At 40.6% G+C, this 22,007-nt stretch overlaps 1 protein-coding gene across 2 annotated transcripts in view; it reads left to right on the plus strand.

The window, feature by feature from the left end:
* Positions 1-451: 451 nt before the first annotated feature.
* The window catches only part of PLPP1 (phospholipid phosphatase 1), a 119,726-nt gene continuing 98,170 nt past the window's right edge, over positions 452-22,007 (plus strand). Inside the window, exon 1 of one of the 2 annotated variants that reach the window (XM_027101115.1) lies at positions 452-909. In XM_027101115.1, coding sequence (XP_026956916.1) covers positions 852-909 — 58 coding nt within the window. In that variant the 5' untranslated portion in view covers positions 452-851. The remainder of the gene's footprint in view (positions 910-22,007) is intronic. The other variant, XM_027101114.1, reaches the window with a different exon arrangement.

Here is a 22,007-nt window from a genome sequence, read left to right on the forward strand (position 1 = left end):
GCCCTGCCAGATTCGAAGGCCTCAATGGAGGCCCAGGCGAGTAGAGGGCTCGGAGGAGCCTGGCTAAAGTTTGGATAGGGAGAGAGTCTTTGTCACTGACTACCCCGTTCCTCTTTATTACCCAATCCCCATGAGGAGAGCTGGCAGGCAGCCAGGGTCGAGAGTCCAGTTCTCCCCCCGAGTCAGCAATGACCGGCGGCCAGGGATGCGGAGGCCAGGTTGGGCGACCACTGGCAGAAAATGGATCTGAGCAACACCCCTCGCACCACACGGGAGGTGACCCCACGCTCCGCCCGTCCGCCGCGCGGCCCACTTGAGGGGCGGGCTGCGCAGGTCGGGCGGGGCGGGGCCAGAGGCGCCGATTGGCTGGCGCGCCCCGGCCTGGTGTTTCCCCGGCCCCGCCCCGTCACCCCTCACTGGCCGCCCCGCCTCTGCCGCGCTCCCCCAGCCCGCGAGGCCGCGCGCAGGCGGGTCCCGCGCTGCCCCGCGGGAGGGGCCGAGCCCGTGTTCCTCCTCCCTACCGGTCCCCATCCTTAAAGCACGAGCCCGGACGCCCCGCCCGTTGGAGACGGCGTCTGGATCTGGACAGCGAGCGGCCGGGGCGGGCCACGGCCGACCGAGGAGGGCCTGAGGCAACGGACCCGCCGCGGCTGGCACACGAGCCTCTCGGCCCCGACTGAGTGGTTGCGGGAGCTGTGAGGGAAGGGGTCGCGGGCGCCATTGCTGCCCGTCAGAACGCCGCAGGGTCCCCGTCAGCCCTCGGCTGCTCTACCCCGGCTGGGAGGAGCCGTCGCCAGTCCCCGGCCCGGTCTCGTGAATCGGGTGCCTCGTCTGCCGCCCGCGCCGAGACCATGTTTGACAAGACGCGGCTGCCGTACGTGGCCCTCGATGTGCTCTGCGTGTTGCTGGGTACGTACGCGCCGCCGGCCGGAGGGGCGTGTGCGCGCGAGCCCGGGGTGTGGGTGCACCGGTGGGTTGCGGGTGTGTGTCCGCTGGGAGGGGACTAGGCGAGAGCCGCGGACGGGCGTGGGGTGGGGGTGTGTGTGTGCCTGACGCGCGAGCCGTGCCGGGCGAGACGCTGGGGGCGGTTTCCGCAGCCCGGGGACCCCGCTTCGCAGCCCGCACCCCGGCTCCCGCGTGGCCGCTGCTGTTTGTCGCCCGGCGGTGCGCTGAGCCCACCTTGCTTGGACGCTGTTCACACCTCTGCGCTCCATCCCTTGCTCTTCTGTCCTCTGTTTCCCCTTCCACTCCCAGCCCGGAGGGTGGGCTCTTCCCCTCTCGGCTGTAGGGAAGGCTGGTCACTGGCTCATCAGGTTCAGTAGCGAAACGGGAGGTCTGATGCATTGGGGGTTCTCAGTAACTGGCGCCAGTGCCAGGTTTATCTTATTTGTGGGAAGCCGTTTACCTTTGCGTCTATTAAAGATTAGAACTCTCCTAATTAGAAGGTGTTACCAGCTTGTAAATTGTCAGGCTGTAAGTGGTTGTGATGATGCCAGGTTTCTGCCTATAGGTTTGAAGAACGTTGCTTTTTGGGGGCTGGAGTGGGGATGGTGTGCCCCAGACCTGCTGTGTCCTTCTCTGCACAGACCTTGCCATTGTGTAGCTTTCCATCTCCTGTGAGAGCCCAGAAGTAGCACTAGACATTTCTTTGGCTGCAGCAAATTTGGCGTTGTCTTTCTGACAGAAGAGTTCAGTTGTGGGTCTTCTGGTTGCCAGTTGCTCTTTTATTTTGACGAGAAAGAATAGAAGTCATTTGGCTAAGGGATAGGCGTTGGGAGGAGAGATTTTCACCTTTTCAGTATGTATTGTGTAAGGCAGTATCTTTGAACTATTTATATGTTATGGAAAAAACGACAACAAGAAGACCTGCTCTATGTTTGGGTAGTCCTACTCATGGTTGAGTATCGAAGTAATGGTATTGGCAAGTTCTCAGCGTTGGTTGCAGGGCTGTGACTTCAGCATCCTAGATGCAGGTCTGCATAATGGCTTTTCAGTGATAGGAAATTTTCCCCGGTTTTAATCCAGTATTCCACTCTCTTGCCTCAAACCTGACCATTTAGGTGCTTGCAGTCTTGCCGAAGTTTTACAAATTCTGTTACCTGTTTTTTGAGGAAAAATCTCTTTTTTATTTATGAAACATCTTTATTGTTTACGAAGACACTTACTGTATAGCTCCACAGTGAATTTTAGGAATTCAGTTCAGGAAAGGGAAACACGATTTTGGAACACTATTTTTATAGAAGCACAAGTGATCCTTTCAGATGTCCGGACATATTCATAATTACATTAAATATATTCAAATTTATTTTCAGTGAAAAGCTTACCTTGGTAAAGATGTTATATTTAAAAATGTATTTTAACTTGTACTGAATATTAGTGGAGGTTTGTTAAACTTCATTTATATTATAGTGAAGGGAGAGGAAAATGTTTAGTCATAAGTAACTTTGATAATTCTAATATATTGGATATTATTCTGTCATTGCCACATATTGTGTATTGTCAGAATTATACATAAACTTCTCCTTTTCCTACCTTGTGGGAGTTGGTAATTTATGAAACAAAAGTCATGTTTTCTCTTTGGGCCAAACACTGAACCAGGATAGATGAAACATAATACTGCTCTTAGGTAGCTCAGTGTTATTAAACAGAAAGCCATATGGTAAATCTATGTTTTGTTTTGTTTTAATTCATGTATAATGGAGGAACCTATATGCAGTACAACTTTATAAATTGTAGGTTCTTGCAGTCTATATTTTCAATATGATGGAAACATCACATAATTGTCCTATAGAGGTAAGGGTAATTTTATTGCTACATGGGCCTAACAGTTGCAGAATTTATGACAGCTCTCAAAAAAGATAAAATTGTGTTTATGATTTTAAGTATCTTTGATGGTTTTGGAAAAAGCTTGTTTTGGGGACTTACGCATTTAGTATCAGTATCAGATACTTATACCGATCTATTTGAAACACATTTTATCTGTTCTTGTGTTACTAGAGTTTTAAAGTAATTCAGTGTATTGTCAAGATAAGCCCAGAATTCCCTATTCCTAAATAGAAAGTGAAGTGTTATTTTAATTTGGTATATACGATGACATTAGATTTAACAGTATCAACACTCCATTACAAGCAGCAGTGAAGGAGAACAGTGATGCTAGAGATACAAAGCATTTTCATGCTAAGTTTTTGGAGATAATATATTTTTATAGCAAACTCACCTTTCTAGTGGAGTCTAAGGGTCCACTTTAAACCAAATTTTAAATTTGGTTTTCATTCATCTTACTGACAGCAGGAGATTGGCGGCCTAAAATCGTGGTAGCTCAAAGAGGGTTATCAACTTGGCATTAACTTTTTTCTTTTTCTTTGGAGAACTACAGGTGAGATTTGACTATAGCAACAAAAAGATGATTAAGCACTTCATAAGTACAGGGTTATGTAAAAGTGATTCATAATTATAATGTGAATATGTTCCAGGTTCTGTTAATGGTCACCCAACATCATATAGTGTATCCATTTGATGTGCTGATGTTATGTGATTGTGTTACATGGTTACTTTATAATATTACAGAAGGTGACGTCTGTTGAAGTGATAGTTAAACATGCTTGTGGGGGTGTGTGTGGGTTGTGCATGCGCGCACATGTGTATATGCGTTTCTACCCCAAATCAGTGTTATCACCGCTGGGAAATGTGAGTTCCTCCATATAATATACCCAGATTATTAGTTCCTTTAGTGGATCTGGTCAATTCTTGGAAGAAGAGTGAGAATTTTGAGAGATGATGTATATTTGATTCCTTTCTGAGATGGAGCATGGTCTTGCCATCTTTCTCTGGCTCTTTTGATAATGAGTTCTATGATTGTAGAAAAGGCCATAAATACCATCTGAGCACACAAGAAAAGCTGTTCTATAGAGAATGGAAAAGCTGTGTTTTTGCTCAATGTTTTAAACTATGTCCTGAATAAAACTTATTAGTGTTTAATTGCTGAGGGTCATTCTAGATTTTATGCACCCTGGCATTAGGCTGCCAGTTAATGGACACTGAGTCCACTAATTGATTCAGTGCACATTGATTGAAGGCTAATTCTGTTCCAAGTTCATGTTAAATGCTAGGGATACAAAGATGAATAAGACAATCTGTGCCCTAAAGGAGTTCAGGGTCTAATGAGGGAGAAACAAACAAGAGTCACAACACATCATGATAAGTGTAATAATGAAGGTATGGAATAGATGGCCTTTGAGTACAAAGAAGAGAGTTGCTCTAGATGTGATCCATTATAGATAAAAGGGTTGTCTGTTTATTCTTAGAGATGCAGAAATGACAAAAATTACCTAGGACCTAGGACTACTCTTAGAATCTTTTTTTTTTCTTCCTCAACTTGATATAGGGCAGTGGGAACCCAAATAAGTACCTGTGTTTATAACTTTTTTGCAGGTTCTCATGATGCCTAGAAGATTTGGGTGGAACTGGCAAAGCCTTTTTATGTGTCTGTGTTTTGCTGGGTGGCGGTCATTTGGAATATCCTTCTGTATTGTATATTCTCCTTTTGCCCCTTCAGATCTTTTCTCCACCCTGCTCTTGCTTTTTGGTTTCTGGTTGGCCTGGACCAATGGGACAAGAGCAGGAGGCCTGGAAGAGCCAGTTTACTCCTGCTGGATTTGTGTTGCCAGAGCTGTTCTGTGTTTTGTGAGTAGGTCACAGCTTCTATTCAGTGGCCTTCTGTGCCAGCCAGCTACAGTTACAGATCTTTCTGGGTTCTGGTAACCCTTCACTTGCCCCTTTAGGCCTAGAGATGATAATGACTTTCTCATGTTGCTGGTGTGGGAGTATTCCACCATCCCCTTCTGCTTTCCCTAAACCCTGCCTATACTTTTGAAGATTATTCCTTCATTAAATTCTCTCTTGAAAACCTTATTTGGATGTGCTGTTTTTTCTCCAGGGCGCTACTGATAATACTCATGTTATGTCCAAACAGATCTGAGGTAACTTCCCTTTCTGCACTTGACACCAGTTACAGTTTCGTATAATAGCAGGTGATACAGCAACTCGTGAGCTCCAACGTTGGCTTTCTTGTAATGGAGTGGGTCATAGTTACCTCAGCATGCTGCAAACGTGGTATCACCATTATGCCAAATCAGAGTCAATAAATTTAGGGGAAAATGTGGCAGCAAAAAACATTGGCAGCCATAGGTGGTTGTGGAATCCCTGTTACTTATTCTTCTCCAGTAATTATGCTGACATCATCCTGCCCCTTAAGTAGTACCCCTCACGAGTGCTCCCTTTCCTGACCCTGAATCTGGGCCCCTTTCTCAAGTAAAAATCAAATACTTAATGAAAGGGTCTCACTTGCTAAATAGTCTGCAGCCTTCCCTTTTCTCCTGACATTTATTTGTTCATTCACTCATTATTGGGTGAATTCACTCATGTATTTGTTTCTTATCTAGTAGGTGCTGGGCATTCTGTTAGATACCAAAGAGGTAAATAAATAAATAGGACATAGTGCCTATCCTACTTGCCATTTCAACTTCTGTTAACTTCTATTCAGCAAACTTCTTTTGCTTCTGATGAAAGTTTACTGTGCTTGTTTCTCTGTTTTATGTAACTGTTCTCTTTCCTCTCAGCCACAGAGAGAGAGAAGGAATCTCAAAAGATGAACAAAAATTTGTCAAACTGGTATATTCTTGGGTCAGACTGGCCTCCTGTTGCAAGGCTTTTTCTACCTTTTTTTTTTTTTTTTTTTGCGGTATGCGGGCCTCTCACTGTTGTGGCCTCTCTCGTTGCGCAGCACAGGCTCCGGACGTGCAGGCTCAGCGGCCATGGCTCACGGGCCCAGCCACGCCGCGGCATGTGGGATCTTCCTGGATGGGGGCACGAACCCGTGTCCCCTTCATCGGCAGGTGGACTCTCAACCACTGCGCCACCAGGGAAGCCCCTTTTTCTACCTTTAAATGGCTAGTTTGGAACAAAAGCAGAGGCCTGGAGGAAATTGATAGTATTTGGCTCTAGTTGGTTTTATACAGTTGACTTTAAACTTAAATTTACCTTGCTTGGAATAGAGTATGGAAATATTCAGAGAGCATTCCCCTCTATAGCTTTTATGAAAAGTAATTTTTTCCTTTATATTCTTTTTGAATTACATCCTTTTGGAAACTCATGGACATGCTATGAATCTTTATTAATTTCTTTCTTGTTTAGTCATTTTTGGCTGAGTTCTACCAAAGTTTCCTATGTGTTACTTAGCTTGTGGAATTATTCTAATTCTTTTTGATAAGAAATTAAAGTTTAAATTGTTACTGTTTACCCTGCTAAAAAAGAAGTTGGTAGTAAGTCATTAAACACCCACATTTTAAGTGAACCAGTTAACTTGTAGCTTCAGTTTTATGGAAAGGATTTTGGAATGTTAATTGTTTGTTTCCTCCTAACTTAGGTGGCTTAATTCAGCACATGAGAGGGAAATATACAGTCTATGTAATAAGCTAGTTAGGGATTATATGGACACTGTCTTGCCTCTTTTATTATTTTCTTTATGAAAAAGTGTTCATTCAGATATTATGAGCAGTGGTTACAAGTAACTTTCTTCTTTCTTTTTGGCCCTCTTCTTTTTCTACTTACCTTATTTTTCATTTTCACTTTTTCCACTCCAGCCTGCTTTCCTTCTTCCCTTCAACCTTCTTGCTGTCTAGGTTTAAAGCCCAGATGGCTCAGAGTTGTTTTTTACTTAACTGAAACTACTCTAACATTGGGAATGACTTTTTCTTTAAAACATTAGATAGACAGCACAGTGTAGTGACGGACTCTGGATCCAGACTGCCTAGGTTCACATTCCAGCTCCTCCATTTACTAGCTGTGTGACCTTGGGCAAATTTCCTCTTTGTGCCTCTGTTGCCTCAGCTGTGTAATGATAGAAGTACCTACCTTGTATGGTTGTTGTGAGGCTTAAATGAGTCAATATATAAAGGGTTTAGAGCAGTGCCTTGCACTTAATGTGCACAATATGTTTGTCAAATAAAATTAATCATCTATAATCCTACTATAGCAACATCATTATTTTAGTAAAAATAACATCAACATCGTTTTGTAATAGGGACAAAAACACAAACTTTAAACCGTTTCCCATGAGTACTCATGGAATGTCTTTGAAGCTTACAGAACATCTTGAAATAGTAGTGTTTTATCAGTCACATGTAAAAACCACATATATGATCTTCAGGTAGTGGTAATCCCAGCTGTGGTAGAAATCGATCTGTATAGTCTGTGGTAGAATGTAATTAAACAAATGGAAAAACTGTTACTTTATACAGTGGTTAAGTCCTGAATTTCAGCTTAATCAGGAAAATGGAGTTAGCCACACTCTGGTCACCTTCACTGTTTTTATTGCCCAGGCCTTGGAAATGATTGAGTGACCATGTAAAAAAGTAGACTTAATATTCCTAAATTTTTTGAATGACCTTAATTGTGCATCCTCATTTGTGTAAATTCTATTGTTTGAATTCCTATCTGTAGTTGAGCAGGCAACAAAGAAAAAGCTATTGTGTAATACCTCTTTATACCCCCTCTCCCTCTTACCCCTGTTTTCCAATCAGGTTTTATTTATTTATTTATTGCTTGCTTGCTTGCTTGCCATGGCACGCAGCTTATTGGATCCTAGTTCCCTGACCAGGGATCGAACTGAGGCCCCCTGCAGTGGAAGCATGGAGGCCTAACCACTGGACCTCCACGGAATTCCCTCAGATATTTATTTTGACATATGTTAACCTGATACTATTTTTTATGTTGTGTTTAACACAATGTTAAGTTTTTAAAATATCTGACTTTGCAACATCCTTCATTTATTTATTCATTAGCTATTATGTGCTTAGTACAATGCTAGGAGCTGTAATTATCACTGTGAAAAAGATAGGTAAGGTCTCTATACTAATAATGTAAGACAATTACAGATGTTTGTGAATGCCATGGAAGAATGAAAACAAGATTAGAAGAGAGTGAGATGTTGGAGGGTGGCAATCTCAAGGAAGGCTTCTCTGACGAGGGCATTTTTTTTTTTTTTTTTTGGTGGTATGCGGGCCTCTCACTGTTGTGGCCTCTCCTGTTGCGGAGCACAGGCTCCGGACGCGCAGGCTCAGCGGCCATGGCTCACGGGCCCAGCCGCTCCGCGGCATGTGGGATCTTCCCGGACCGGGGCACAAAGCCGTGTCCCCTGCATCGGCAGGCGGATTCTCAACCACTGCGCCACCAGGGAAGCCCTGACGAGGGCATTTTTGATTTCAGATTTAAGGATGAAAGTAAGTTGGTCATGGAGGAGCTGGAAGATGATTCCAGGCATAGGGAAGAGCAGGCGTTAAGGGCTAAAGGGGCAAAGGGCATTTGTAACAGAAAAGAGGCCAGTGTGGCTGGAATATAGTATGTATCCATGATATTCTTAATAGTGAATTTTGTAACTTTTTTCTAAATGTCAGAGTGGATAATAATAATAACTGGCATTTACTTAGTGCTCACTAGGCCCTGTGTGGCTGTGAGGTCTCTCAAAAACGTGCTCAGGGAGGATAGCTTGTTCATCTTCGTTCTGTAGATGATGGAACTAAGGCCTAGAGCAGTTGGGAAACTCCCAGTGTAACTCAGGTAAGAAGTGGTATGGTTGGGAATTGGGAAATGCATTTTTAAGGATTATAACTTTTTTTTTTTTTTTCCTCTCTTGAGGTATGCGGGCCTCTCACTGCCGTGGTGTCTCCCGTTGCGGAGCACAGGCTCCGGACGTGCAAGCCCAGCGGCCACGGCTCACGGGCCCAGCCGCTCCACGGCATGCGGGATCCTCCCAGACCGGGGCACGAACCCGCGTCCCCCGCATCGGCAGGTGGACTCTCAACCACTGCGCCACCAGGGAAGCCCAAGGATTATAACTTTTGAATTCAGATTGACTGGTCCAGATTTGAGAAATGAAGAGGGTGAGGAATGAAGGACTGAGGGAATTAATTGGCTGTAAAAGCAGTGGTTATTTTAGGTGGCCTAAATGTTTTATGACTATCTTTATTCTATACGATGTTGCTGCAGAGTCAGTTTCTGCTTATCATGTTTTGAGCGTGCGTCTGCTGTCCAGAGGAGGCACTTTAATTTTTCATAAGTCAAACGTGTAATAACTACTAAGCGTTTGCTAGGAGGGTATATCATACTGGAAGATGTAACTGATTTGCACTGTTCAGTAACATACCCACAGACTTTTTCTTCAAATACGTTGTTGTCATAGGCATTTCTACCCAGTAAAGGAGACCTTTATCCTTCATTGCATTTCACATGAGTCATGTGTATAGAGTTTAGAGTCACCTTTCGTAACTCATTCCAGCAGATATAGTTAGAGCCTCATGGTTTAGTTCTCAGTTGTCACTGCTTGGAAATGTTTCCTGAGTCTTTTTTCAGGGTGGAGCGCCCAGGAAAATGACATATAGGAAATGTGTAGCGGATGAGCTCTTGAGTTAATTGGCAGCTTGTTAAGCCAGGTTCTGCCTTGCCTTTTGGTTCATTTACGTCAGCAGGAAGAGAGATGGGTTGGCTGCTTAGGTGCTTGAGGTAAATGAGAAGAAGAGAAGAAAAATGTTCTTTATTGAATGAATAAATGAGCCTTTGGTAAATGTTTTACATAAACTGATGAATCATCACAGAACTGTATGGTATTAGCCTATGGTATTAGCCTCATTGTATGCCCTAGCACTGGTAATACAAAATGGGTGAAAAAATAAAACAAAACCCATGGATCTCAAATAGCTTCTTGCTTACTCTGGAAGACAGACTCATAACAAACAATGACAATACTGTATGGTAAGTTGAGTGCCTGATATGTCACAGCACTTAGGTTACTAAGAATGAGTGAGATAGGTCTCCATCCCCAAGAGGTACAGAGAGCACTGTAAGGGGAGAGAAGTAGGAATTTGAATGAAATCTGTCTGTATTTCAAAATAGTTTCTCCTGAGACCACTGCTTTTACTTTCCAGCAGAGGTACTGTAAACCTTTGGGAACATCACTTTTGGCTAGTGCTAAATTCTGGAAATAATTCCTGTAGATAGCTCAGAATCCATCTTTATTACTGGGTGGAAACACTGTAATACTGGTGCTTAGAAAGTGCGTGGCACATGGTAGGCATTCAGATATTTGTTGCCTGAGTGAGTAGGCAATAGACTTGAGGCAGCCACTCTTCTGGGGTTGGAATTCTCACTCCATCTATTACTAACTGTACGACGTTGGGCAGGTTGCTTCAACTCTCCGTGAGTTTTGTCATCTAATGAGGAAAAAGATGATGATAATAGTGTCTTCCTCATAGTGCTGTGAAATTAGATGAGATAATGTATGAGACAGTGTATGTGAAGTGTTTAGCATATTCCTTGCCTGGGCTATTGTTGTTATCATTGTTAAGTTAATAAACCAATGTAGTACCACTGACCCAGTCTGTTATTTAAATTTGATACCATGTGCTGGTGACTTTTCTTTTGGAACATTATTTAGTGTAGTTCTAGCTTCAGTTTAAATAGCATTTAAATTGGAACCTGGTTCGTATTTCAGTTTTTAGTGCCCAGATCACTATGGGAGATGTTTGATTACTTCTAACCTGTTTCTTTCTGGAATCAGATACCTTACTCAGATCTTCTCGTTTTACTTCTAGGTAAGCAATATTCCCACAGCTCATAGACAAAGTACCCAAACGAATGTTTGTGGTTGTAGAGAGAAGAGCAGACTAGAAATAGGAATAAACAAAGGTGTGTGTGAATGGCATGGTTGAGATAGCCATAAGTTCTCTGAGTACTCACATTTTAAAACATGAAGATTTTATTTTTTGAATATAAACTGGTCAAAAGCTAATAACTTGCAATACACGTTGAAGTACAGCTGCAATACAGCTAAACATAACCAGTTCTTATAACTTCTCTTGATCAATAAGAAGTTTTCCTTGTTTTCTTTCCATAGAGTTTAAAAAATAAATGTATATAGTGATCACATCCATCTGCAGTGTTCTTGGATAGTCCTAATTTTAGGTAACAGTCTTCTTCATAGAGGCAGTTTGTTAAATCTATGACTAAATGTAATTTAAAGTCATACTTCTATAATATTTTTCTTAAAAAAACTATTAAAAAAACCCACACTTTTTCAAATGACATCCCAATTTGATTTAGAAAATATACCTAGCATAGTTATGCAGTGCAGCAGAAGCAAGTGATGTTTATTGTATTTTACTTTTTTTTAAATGGCATTGATACAAGAGAGGAATTTTGAATATGCTCCTTCTCAAATATTGTCTGTGCCTAACCCAGTGGCCCAGTTGGAGAAAAGGTCTCTTAATTTGTGATTGTTATCAAAACTTGTTAGGCAAGTTATGGGTAATACTCAACTTTATAGCTAGTGTTGGATATCTACATTAATATGAGAGATTCTAAGTTCTGCCATTGAATATAGTTTAATTACTAACCAAATCTAATAAATAGCTTTTAAGAAGATAAGTTTTTGCATTAGGATTTGACATTGTGGATGATTTTTCACTGAATAACAATTTTGTTTATGTAACTTTTTTTAAAGGGTTCAGAGTGTGGTCTGGTAGTGAAAGAGGTTGGCTTGGAAGTCAAATTCTAGTCTTGCTTCTGCTACTCTCTCTGATCACATGGGCAAGATCACTTGGGCTCCTTCGTCTACTTATATGTAAATTATAGTGAGAAGAATATCTGCCTTGCCTATCTCTCTGGATCATAGGGGTGAGCACACCTTGCTTATTAAGGAGAGTCAGTAGCTGCAGAATATGTTGGAGCAGTTGATACCACTGGACTCAGGGTAGGAAAACAAAGAGCACATGGTAAATGGGGCATTTTGAGCAACTGCAGCAGACTTGCAGGAGATCAATTATAAATCTAGCCTGGCCATGAAGGCAGTGAGTGTTGTCAGAAGAAAATAGGAAAAAGCTGAAGACTGATTGAAGTATCCAGGAAGTAGTGATATAGGAAAAATGGGCCCTGATACAAAGTAAAGTAGGCCCCTTCTTGAGTCTCTTCTTTTGCCACACATAGGTATATGACTTTATCAGTGACCAAATGGCTCATGAAATCTTGCAACTAGTTGGTTACTCTTATGTCAGCCATATTGTGAGAAATGGTAACATATGCTACCTTGAGAAGCCAAAGCAAAATATAATTTGGTCAGACTCACTGAAATTTCAGTGAAGGAAGATTTTCAGTTTAAAATAAGATAAAGAATAATGTCCACCTACTATCAAATTAAAAAGAAAAAACGAAAAAAGAAAGAAACCACAATTCTAACCTAGTCTGCTTATTATCAGGAGATTGTCATCTGTATCAACAGCAATTTGTCTTCGGCTAAGACTCAAATTCTTTTGGCAAAGATCTGAAATTCCAGGGGAATCTGTTCTAACTTTATATCTACCTGTGCTATATTCTATTCCAGTGACTTTAAGAATAGTAAATAGGAGAGAGATGTTCTTTGAAATAAAATAATAACATTATCTAGGATTATGTTTGTGTTTTCCTCAGTACTAGTCTTGCAGTTTGTTAGCCAGTTTATGATTGGAATGGTGAGACCTTAATGTTACTGTTTAGCTGTAGCTGGCAGAATGATTCATTACTACGTAGGGCATTGGGATATAGCTATCATTGAACAGTTAAGGAATTTTGTCTATCCTGTAGCCCTGGAAACCCACCACCAATTAGAAATATGTACATCATAATTAAAATACCATGGCCGAAGTTGTAAGAAAATCTTGACAAAATTGAGTCCTATTTAAGAGTCATATTTTGTTTGCTAATAATTTAAAACTTACACTTAAAAACACTGAGTAGTTGTGACTGAAATTTTAAACTCATAAGCCTCTGTAGCCCAAAGGGCCCTGATATTGGCTTTGGCTAACTTAATTTCTTCTGATAAAAAGAGAGGCAAAGAGGAGAGTGAGGAAAAGGAAAGTTTAAAAAAACAAAGAAGTGAATATTGCTACAGTCTGTTTTTACCTTCCAAGAGGAAGTCAGGAGAGGGTGAAGCTTCTTTGAGAGGAAGAGGGCCAGTAGGATTAATCATGAGGATGTACCTCACAAGGCCTGAGGTTGCTGCCCAGTGAAGAGATTGTAGTGGAGGTTCTGATTTTCAGTTGGGTAAATCTAAGGGTCACATTTATAGTAATTTAAATTTCCTGAAGTAAGGAATTTGTCCTTTAGGTTGATCAACTATAATTCAACCTATGTTTACAATTTACTAGGAAAAAAGAGCAGATTGCTGGAAAAATTTTGTTATAGTTACCCTTACTTCATGTCCTCAGACTTTTCATAATTAAGAATGAAATATTGAGATTGGAGGGGAATTCCCTGGCGGTCCAGTGGTTAGGACTCGGCTCTTTCACTGCCGTGGCCTGGGTTCGATCCCTGGTTGGGGAACTAAGATCCACAAGCTGCCCAGTGCGGCAAAATCAATCAATCAAATTTTATAAAAAGGAATGAAATATTGAGATTGGAAGACAGCATAACTTGGTTGAATATTTTGTAAATTAAAAGCAGAAGAGTTTGACATTTTGAACTGTAAGGTACATCAAACAATTGTGGCAGAAATGTTATAGCTCATATAGGGGCTAGCCATAGGCATGTTTTAGTGTATTATCTGAATATAATTCAGAAGAAGGTGTTTATGTTATAGGAGATAAAGACACATTAGTACTGTGTATAATAAAGGGGGTGAATGGGTACTTTTTGAGGGGGCTAGCATCATATCTGTGCAAACTATGATTACTCAAAATGAGAGGGGGATGGACTGTTGTATTATTTTAAAGCAGTTTAAATGTTAGGGTGTTACCTTGCAATTTCAACAGAACTTTATTAAAATATTTTGTATGTTATCAAGATACTAAATAAGTTTCCAGGGCTTCCCTGGTGGCGCAGCGGTTGAGAGTACGCCTGCTGATGCAGGGGACGCGGGTTCGTGCCCCGGTCTGGGGAGATCCCACATGCTGCGGAGTGGCTGGGCCCGTGAGCCATGGCCGCTGAGCCTGCGCGTCTGGAGCCTGTGCTCTGCAATGGGAGAGGCCACAACAGTGAGAGGCCTGCGTACCGCAAAAAAAAAAAAAAAAAGTTTCCATTTATTTTTACTAATGTATAAAAGTTTTACAGAATTATTTTATATTGATAGGATGCATAAAAGTTAAAGAATATGGACACTGGAAGCATACTGGTCTGAGTTTGAATTCTAGTTCTATCACCTACCACTAGGGTAAATCACCCAAGTTGACAACTTCAGTTTCTTTATCTGAAAAGGACTGGGTTCATCTGTATGTTCTCCTTGGCTGTGATGCAGTGTCCACTACATAGTAGGCATTTGTTTATTCCAGTAATATTAGTTCACATATTGTGTGCTAGGCTCTGTCTTAGGCAGTGGAGATGCATATAATCACACAAATAAATATAAAAATGAACCAATAAGTGCTATGAAGGAGAGGTATGGGTACTATGCGAGTTTATAAAAAGGGTTTTGAATAAGGAGGATAGGGTAGCTTTTTAAAATGGTGACTTTGGCTGCAGGGAGGAATAATAGATTGAAGCTGGAAAACAATGGATTTAGGGAGATCAGTTAGGAGGCTGTTGCAGCCATCCAAATGAGATAATGGTAGTGAAAGTAAAGAGGTGCTGGTGGAAATGGAGAAAAGTTTGAAGGGATTTGTGAGGTATCTGAGAGGTAAAATGGGCAGGTTTTGGTGACATATTTAAAGTGGGAAGTCAGAGAGAGAGAAATGTCAAAGATAGTTCTGAAAGTTGTGGCTTGCATAATTGGATAGACGTTGGTTTCTGTAATAACTGAGCTGGGGAGCACTAGGAGAGAACCCATTTGAGATGGGAAGGGGGGTGGAGATGAGATAGTGAGTTTTATTTTCAGCGTGTTGTGTTTAAGGTGCCTTTGAAATTTCCAAGAGGAAGTATCAAGTCCTTGTTTGGATAAATGGGTCGAAAGCTCAGAGGAACTGTCTGACTTTTGGGAGTCATTGTCATATTCATGGTAATTGAAGTCATGAGAATTGATGAAATCTCAGGAAGAAGTTATAAAGTGAAAAGGAAAGAAGGTTTAGGACCGAGCTATGAGAAACACCAACTTTTTAGATTGGTTGGAGGAAATGAAAAATACCAAGACTGAGAGGGAGGGAACACTTTAAAAACCAGGAGAATGTTTCTGGAAAGCCAAGTGAAGAGAATGCTTCAAGGAGAGAGTGGTAACAATGTCTACATTCTCCTGAAATGTAAGTAAGATAACACTTGGAAAGTGTCATTGAGTTTAGTTACACAAAGGTCATTGATAACCTTATGTAAAGCCATTTTTAAATTGGGGGTGGGCTGGAGGCTTCCCTGGTGGCGCAGTGGTTAAGAATCCGCCTGTCAATGCAGGGGACACGGGTTCAAGCCCTGGTTCGGGAAGATCCCACATGCCGCAGAGCAACTAAGCCTGTGTGCCCCAACTACTGAGCCCACGAGCCACAACTACTGAAGCCCGTGCCCCTAGAGCCCATGCTCCGCAACAAAGAGAAGCCACTGCAATGAAAAGCCCACGCACCGCAACGAAGAGTAGCCCCCGCTCGCGGCAACTAGAGAAAGCCCGCGTGCAGCAACAAAGACCCAATGCAGCCAAAAATAAATAAATAAAATAAATACATTTATTAAAAAAATAAATGTTAAAAAAAATAAATTGGGGTGGGCTGAGAAGTGAATAGTTGGTGAAGTGGAAATCTGTGGCTATTGGTAATTCTTTTAAAAAGTTGCACTTAGAAGGGAGAGTGTAGTAGCCAATAGTCTGGGATAATAGGTTGTCATGATTTCCTGTGATATGCTCAATGGGGGAAGAAGGATCTTGCCAGATAGAGGGACCATTTTTAGGTCAACGGTATAGGAATAGTTGAACTCTTACAGAACCCTGTTTACTGAGAACACTGGATTATTTGATATCCTTGTTTTCCAAAGTAACTGTTACCAAATGTGGTGGAGTTTGGGATATGAAGCCTGGTAGACTTGGTTTCAGAATTCTGCTTTGCTCTGTATTCTTGCTTCAGGTCACACAAATTCTTTTTTTTTTTTTTTTTTTACAAATTCTTATTTAGTGTTGTTGAGCTTCAGTTTCTTCACTTGCATAATGGAGCGAATACTGTCTGCTTCACAGATTTGTTAGGAATAAACGAGAACCTATGTAAATAAAGTACCTGGTACTTAGTAGGCATTCAGCAAACTAATATCTGCCTGTCTTTTTTTTTCTTGCTTCCCATGGCAGCTGCTGTTTATTGTGTAGTTTCAGCATTGCATGTTTGCCCTTAGCCATAAAGGAATAATTTGCGGGAGTTCTTCCTTCTTGCAACTTATCTTCTGTATAAAATAACTCAAGTTATTTTATAACATAGATTTTTGGGAAAACGGATATATGATTTGCTACTGCAATAATAACTATTAAAAAAAAGAATTTTGCTCAACTTTTTTGGCTTGTGTGCCTTTTTAAAAAAGTGTGTGTGTTTTAAACAAAGCTTACTAATTTAGATATGCCACTTTGGTAACTTCCTGCCAAAGTTAGAGTTTTTATGTTTTCCTTCTGAGACACACCTTAGTATAACTTTATTTTAGTTTCTGGAACCTTGCCATTTGGCATAATTTCAGACTAGACATGATGGATCCACATAAATACTTTTAAGATTTAAAATACACAATACATTTTTTTTTTTATAGGTGGGGTCATGTGAACTCTTAAAAGCCGTTGAGGTCTCAGGTCTGGATTTTATTTGGTTGTTTAAAATTTATTTGTAGTTTTGATTCTTGAATTACTTCTTATGCATATTTTGTACCAAAATGGTGAAATCAAGTCAGTCAGGTTTCTTTTCTACAAGTTCAGTTGCTAAAGCAGTCTCCTTAAAGGATTTAATATCTGCCCCCCAACCACCACCATAAACAGTTTCTAAAGAGGAATTAACTTATGTATATACCTTCCTAGACAGTGACTATTCTAGAAATTCTGTAAAGGCATTAGAGTTTGCCAGCTTTAGTCAAGAATCAGTATGATAGTAAACGTACACTTTTTATTGTTTGGAATATAGGCCTTCCTGCTGAATGGGAGCAGTTGTCTCTTGCCCAGCTGCTAATAAGGGAGACTTCGTTGGTTAAGGGAAGCTTGTGGATGGTATTGCTGAGACTGGAAGTCTCATTGGTTCAAAGAGAGAAGTAACTTAATCAGGTGATCTCACCTGAACACAGGACGCTTTGTCTTATAAGCTTAAATAATATCCAGATAAAACGCTACAGGTCAATTTCTTTAAGCTAAAGACTAAATAAACTCTGTAGAAGCTATGTTTCAAAGAGGAACCTTCCCCTGATTCACTCTTATATATATATTTTAAAATTTTATTTTCTTTATTTATTTTTGGCTGCGTTGGGTCTTTGCTGTTGAGTGCGGGCTTTCTCTAGTTGTGGTGAGTGGGGGCTACTCCTCATTATGGTGCGCAGGCTTCTCGCTGTGGTGGCTTCTCTTTGTTGCAGAGCACGGGCTTTAGGTGCGTGGGCTTTAGTAGTTGTAGCTCGCAGGCTCTAGAGCACAGGCTCAGTAGTTGTGGTGCACGGGCTTAGTTGCTCCGCAGCATGTGGGATCTTCCCGGACCAGGGATCGAACCCATGTCTCCTGCATTGGCAGATGGATTCTTAACCACTGCGCCACCAGGGAAGCCCCACTATCTTATATTGTCTTCTGAAATTTTTTGTCTTTGGATAAACCTTTGAAGAAAGATACAGTAGTTAATATTTGATGAAATGTTCCTGTATATCTGTTTATAGATTTTCTTTTAAAAAAATTAATTTATTTGTTTATGGCTGCGTTGGGTCTTCATTGCTGTGCACATGCTTTCCCTAGTTGCGGCGAGCGGGGGCTACTCTTCATCGTGGTGTGCGGGCTTCTCATTGAGGTGGCTTCTCCTGTTGTGGAGCACGGGCTCTAGGCGCGTGGGCTCAGTAGTTGTGGTGCACGGGCTTAGTTGCTCCGCGGCATCTGGGATCTTCCCAGACCAGGGATCGAACCCGTGTGCCCTGCATTGGCAGACGGATTCTTAACCACTGCGCCACCAGGGAAGTCCCATGTTCATAGATTTTCCAAGTTAAAATAACTTTTTCACTGGAGGAACTTCTTATATCTTGTTTCTTTCCCCAAAGGTATATAGTTTGTAATATATTTTGCTGTTTGTATTTCGGAAATACATAGTGTTTCATTATATGGATTCAGCATAATGCATTTAACCCCATTTTTCGACATTTGAGTCTTGGATATGGAATAACATCATTAGTAAAATCTAGATTAGTTTTTTCTTTTAAAATAATTATTCTGTGATTTCCAAATTTTCTAAAATTAACATGTAATAAATTGGTAAACTCTAAAAAGCCCAGAAAAGAATATAAGTATTACTACTAATCTTACTGCCGCCCAGAGATGACCTCTTTTTTATTTATTTTTTAATTTTTAATTTTATTTATTTATTTATTTTGCGGTACCCGGGCCTCTCACTGATGTGGCCTCTCCCATTGCGGAGCACAGACTCCGGACGCGCAGGCTCAGCGGCCATGGCTCACGGGCCTAGCCACTCCGCGGCATGTGGGATCTTCCTGGACCGGGGCACGAAGCTGTGTCCCCTGCAACGGCAGGCGGACTCCCAACCACTGCGCCACCAGGGAAGTCCGATGACCTCTTTTTTAACATTTTGGTTGTATATTTTTCCAGACACTTTTTAAAAAAAACCTGTGTTCTAAATGGAAATACACTGTCTTCAAATGAGCTAAAGAAGACTGTTAGGAAACTTCTCAAAAGAAATGATAGATCCCTCCCCCACCCCCCGCCCCCAAAAAAAGATCTGCCTAAAGTCCTTGTAGACCAAGCTAGAAGTCTGTATTAACTGAGAATATCCTTCCAATGTTGAAGAAATAAATTTCAGACAGAATTCAACATACAAACCAATACAAGTCATTATTTGTAATCATGTATGTATCCAGCATAACTTTGATACTAACATGGCAAAGACATTTTATATATATATAAACATCCACATATATATATATCCATATTTATATATCCATTCTCTCTTTCTTATGAAAATATTAAGAAAAAATTAGGAATAGAATTTTACCAAACTGAATCTAGTTATCTAAAAGACAATATATTACAGTAAAGTTTGATAAGGTCCCAAAAAAATCAACTGAAATTTTAGAAGCAGTTGATTTTATTGGACATGACTGGAAAATTTTTAAAAATTAATTTTGAAGAAAGAAAATATTTTCCAAATATGCTTATATACATCTATATCATTTATTCAATAAATCTATTTATATTTACATATTTATATTTATTTTAATATTCAATAAATATAAACTGTAGGTATAGTAGACATCAGACTCTGTATTCAATGTTAGGCATCTGTTTTAAACAAGATTCATTTCTTGCCCTCAAGTAGCTTGTAGTTTATTGAAAATATAGTTGAGGCCTAGTGATAATGGTAAGAAAAAGAAAAAAAGAGGGAGAAAACAATAAAAAGCATTTTCTTTAAAGGGAATAGACAATTCCTAAGCAGGTATTGGTGTGAAATAAAGTTAGAGTGATGAGTAAATCATACAGTTTTATGTCTTATGTTGTTCTGTGCTCTCATTTCATGTCATCTGATATGATGCGAAATTATATTTAGGAGTAGAGAGACCACTTACTAATGGCAGTACTTGGATTTAAGAGCCTCATCACATTTGTCAATTAAAAGATAACCTAGCTACAATGTGGCACGTGGACTCGAAAACTCAAGAGGGGCTTCAAGAGTATAAAAAATTATCATGACACTTGTGAAAATTAATCAGAAGAAACTGGGAAATGACTGGAAATTTAAAAGAGGTATGTGGACTGTGAGGGAGAGGAGCAGTAGGAACTCTGATTAATTGCTGGTGGGATTGCAAAGTACTACACTTAGTTTGAAAGACAGTTTGGCAGTTTCTTACAAAACTAAACATACTCTTACACAGGATCTAATAATCATGCTCCTTGGTATTTACCCAAATGTAAAAAACTTATGTCTATACAAAATCTTGCATGTGGATATTTATAGCAGCTTTACTCATAATTGTCAAAATTCAGAATTTTTGGAATTCCAAAATTTTGGAATTTGGAAGCAACAATGATATCCTTCAGGAGATGAATGAATAAACTATGGTACATCCAGACTAAGCAAAAAGTCATGAAAAGATATGGAGGAGCCTTAAATGTATATCACTAAGTGAAAGAAACCAATCTGAAAGGGCTACATACTGTATGACTTCCACTATGTGACATTCCAGAAAAGGCAAAACTATGGACAGTTGTTGCCAGGAGTTAGAGGAGAGAGAAGGATGAATAGGTGGAGCATAGTGGATTTGGGGGGCAACAAAGCTACTCTCTGTAATACTATAATGGTAGATGCATGTCATTCTACGTTTGTCCAAACCCATGGAATGTACTACACCAAGAGTGAACCCTGATGTAAACTATGGACACTGGATGACAATTATTTGTCAATGTAGGTTCATTAAGTGTAACAAATGTACCACTTTGGAGGGATTATTGATAATGTGGGAGGCTGCGCATGTGTGGGGAAAAGAGGTATGTGGGCAATCTTTGTACCTTCCACTTAATTTTGCTGTGAACCTAATACTGCTCTGGAAAAAATAAAGTCTATTTAAATAAAAAATAATAATGATAAAATAGTTAACTAACAAGGAACTACAGTATAGCACAGGGAACGCTGCTCAGTATTTTGTTAATAACTGAAATGGGAAAAGAATTTGCAAAAGAATAGATACATGTATATGTATAACTGAATCACTTAGCTGTACACCTGAAAGTGACACAACATTGTTAATCAGTTATGCTCTGATAGAAAAGAATTTAAAAACAAACAAACAAAAAACCTGTGCTCTAAAAAAAAAACAACAAGTTGGGATATTACTTTATGTACTCTTTTTAACATAGTCTCCTACAAAATTACTTTTTTTTTTTTTTTCTTTCTCTGTACGCGGGCCTCTCACTGCTGTGGCCTCTCCCGCTGCGGAGCACAGGCTCCCGACACGCAGGCCCAGCGGCCATGGCCCACGGGCCCAGCCGCTCAGCGGCATGCGGGATCCTCCCAGACCGGGGCGCGAACCCACGTGCCCTGCATTGGCAGGCAGACTCTCAACCACTGCACCACCAGGGAAGCCCCTACAAAATTACTTTTAATGGTTATGTGTGTTTCATTGTTTGTATTTGGCATAATCCACTTTACCTCCATTTTTTAATATTTAGGTTATTTGCAGTTTTTGTGCTGTAATTCTGTATACAACATCTTAGTAGAAACTTTGGAAAACTTCTCGGGTCGCCCATCCCAGACTATCTCAGTGTGTTCTGGCCTTTTCTGCCTGCTTCTCTCTCTCTTCCAGTACTTCCTTCTTTAACAATAAGACCAGATCAGGCGGACAAGCTATTCTTCAAACAATTTATTAACTATCAGGCAACGAACATGCTGCCCTTTGTGAATTCAGGGATCAGAGAGAGACATAGACCCATTTTATTTGCCAGAGATAAATAATTCCAATACATCAGTTAAGTGTTGTGATAATTTTATGTATGTATCAGGTCCATGGAAACTCAGAAAGAGAGCATTGGTTGTGAAGGCAGTAGGCAGAGGAGAAAGATCTGGGAATAAGCATTTAATTAAGCTCTCTTAATATGCCAGGTAATATGCTAGGCATATTACTAGGCTCTTAGTTTACAACAAGGAGGTACATGAATTATATTTATTTGCATCCACCATATGAGGAAACTGAGCTTAGATAGGTAGATAATTTGCCCATGCTCACTCAAGTAGTAACTGGGAGAATGCCCAGAGTAAACCCAACTAGGTGTATCTGACTACAAAGCCTCAGCTCCATCTGGGACCCCACCGTGCCACACCAAAGGAAAGATTCCAGGAGGAGCTGAATAGAAAGAAGCT

The sequence above is a fragment of the Aethalodelphis obliquidens genome, unplaced genomic scaffold (genome assembly GCF_003676395.1).
Source record: "Aethalodelphis obliquidens isolate GAN/ISIS:26980383/991018 unplaced genomic scaffold, ASM367639v1 scaffold4, whole genome shotgun sequence".
NCBI classification, from domain to species: domain Eukaryota; kingdom Metazoa; phylum Chordata; class Mammalia; order Artiodactyla; family Delphinidae; genus Aethalodelphis; species Aethalodelphis obliquidens.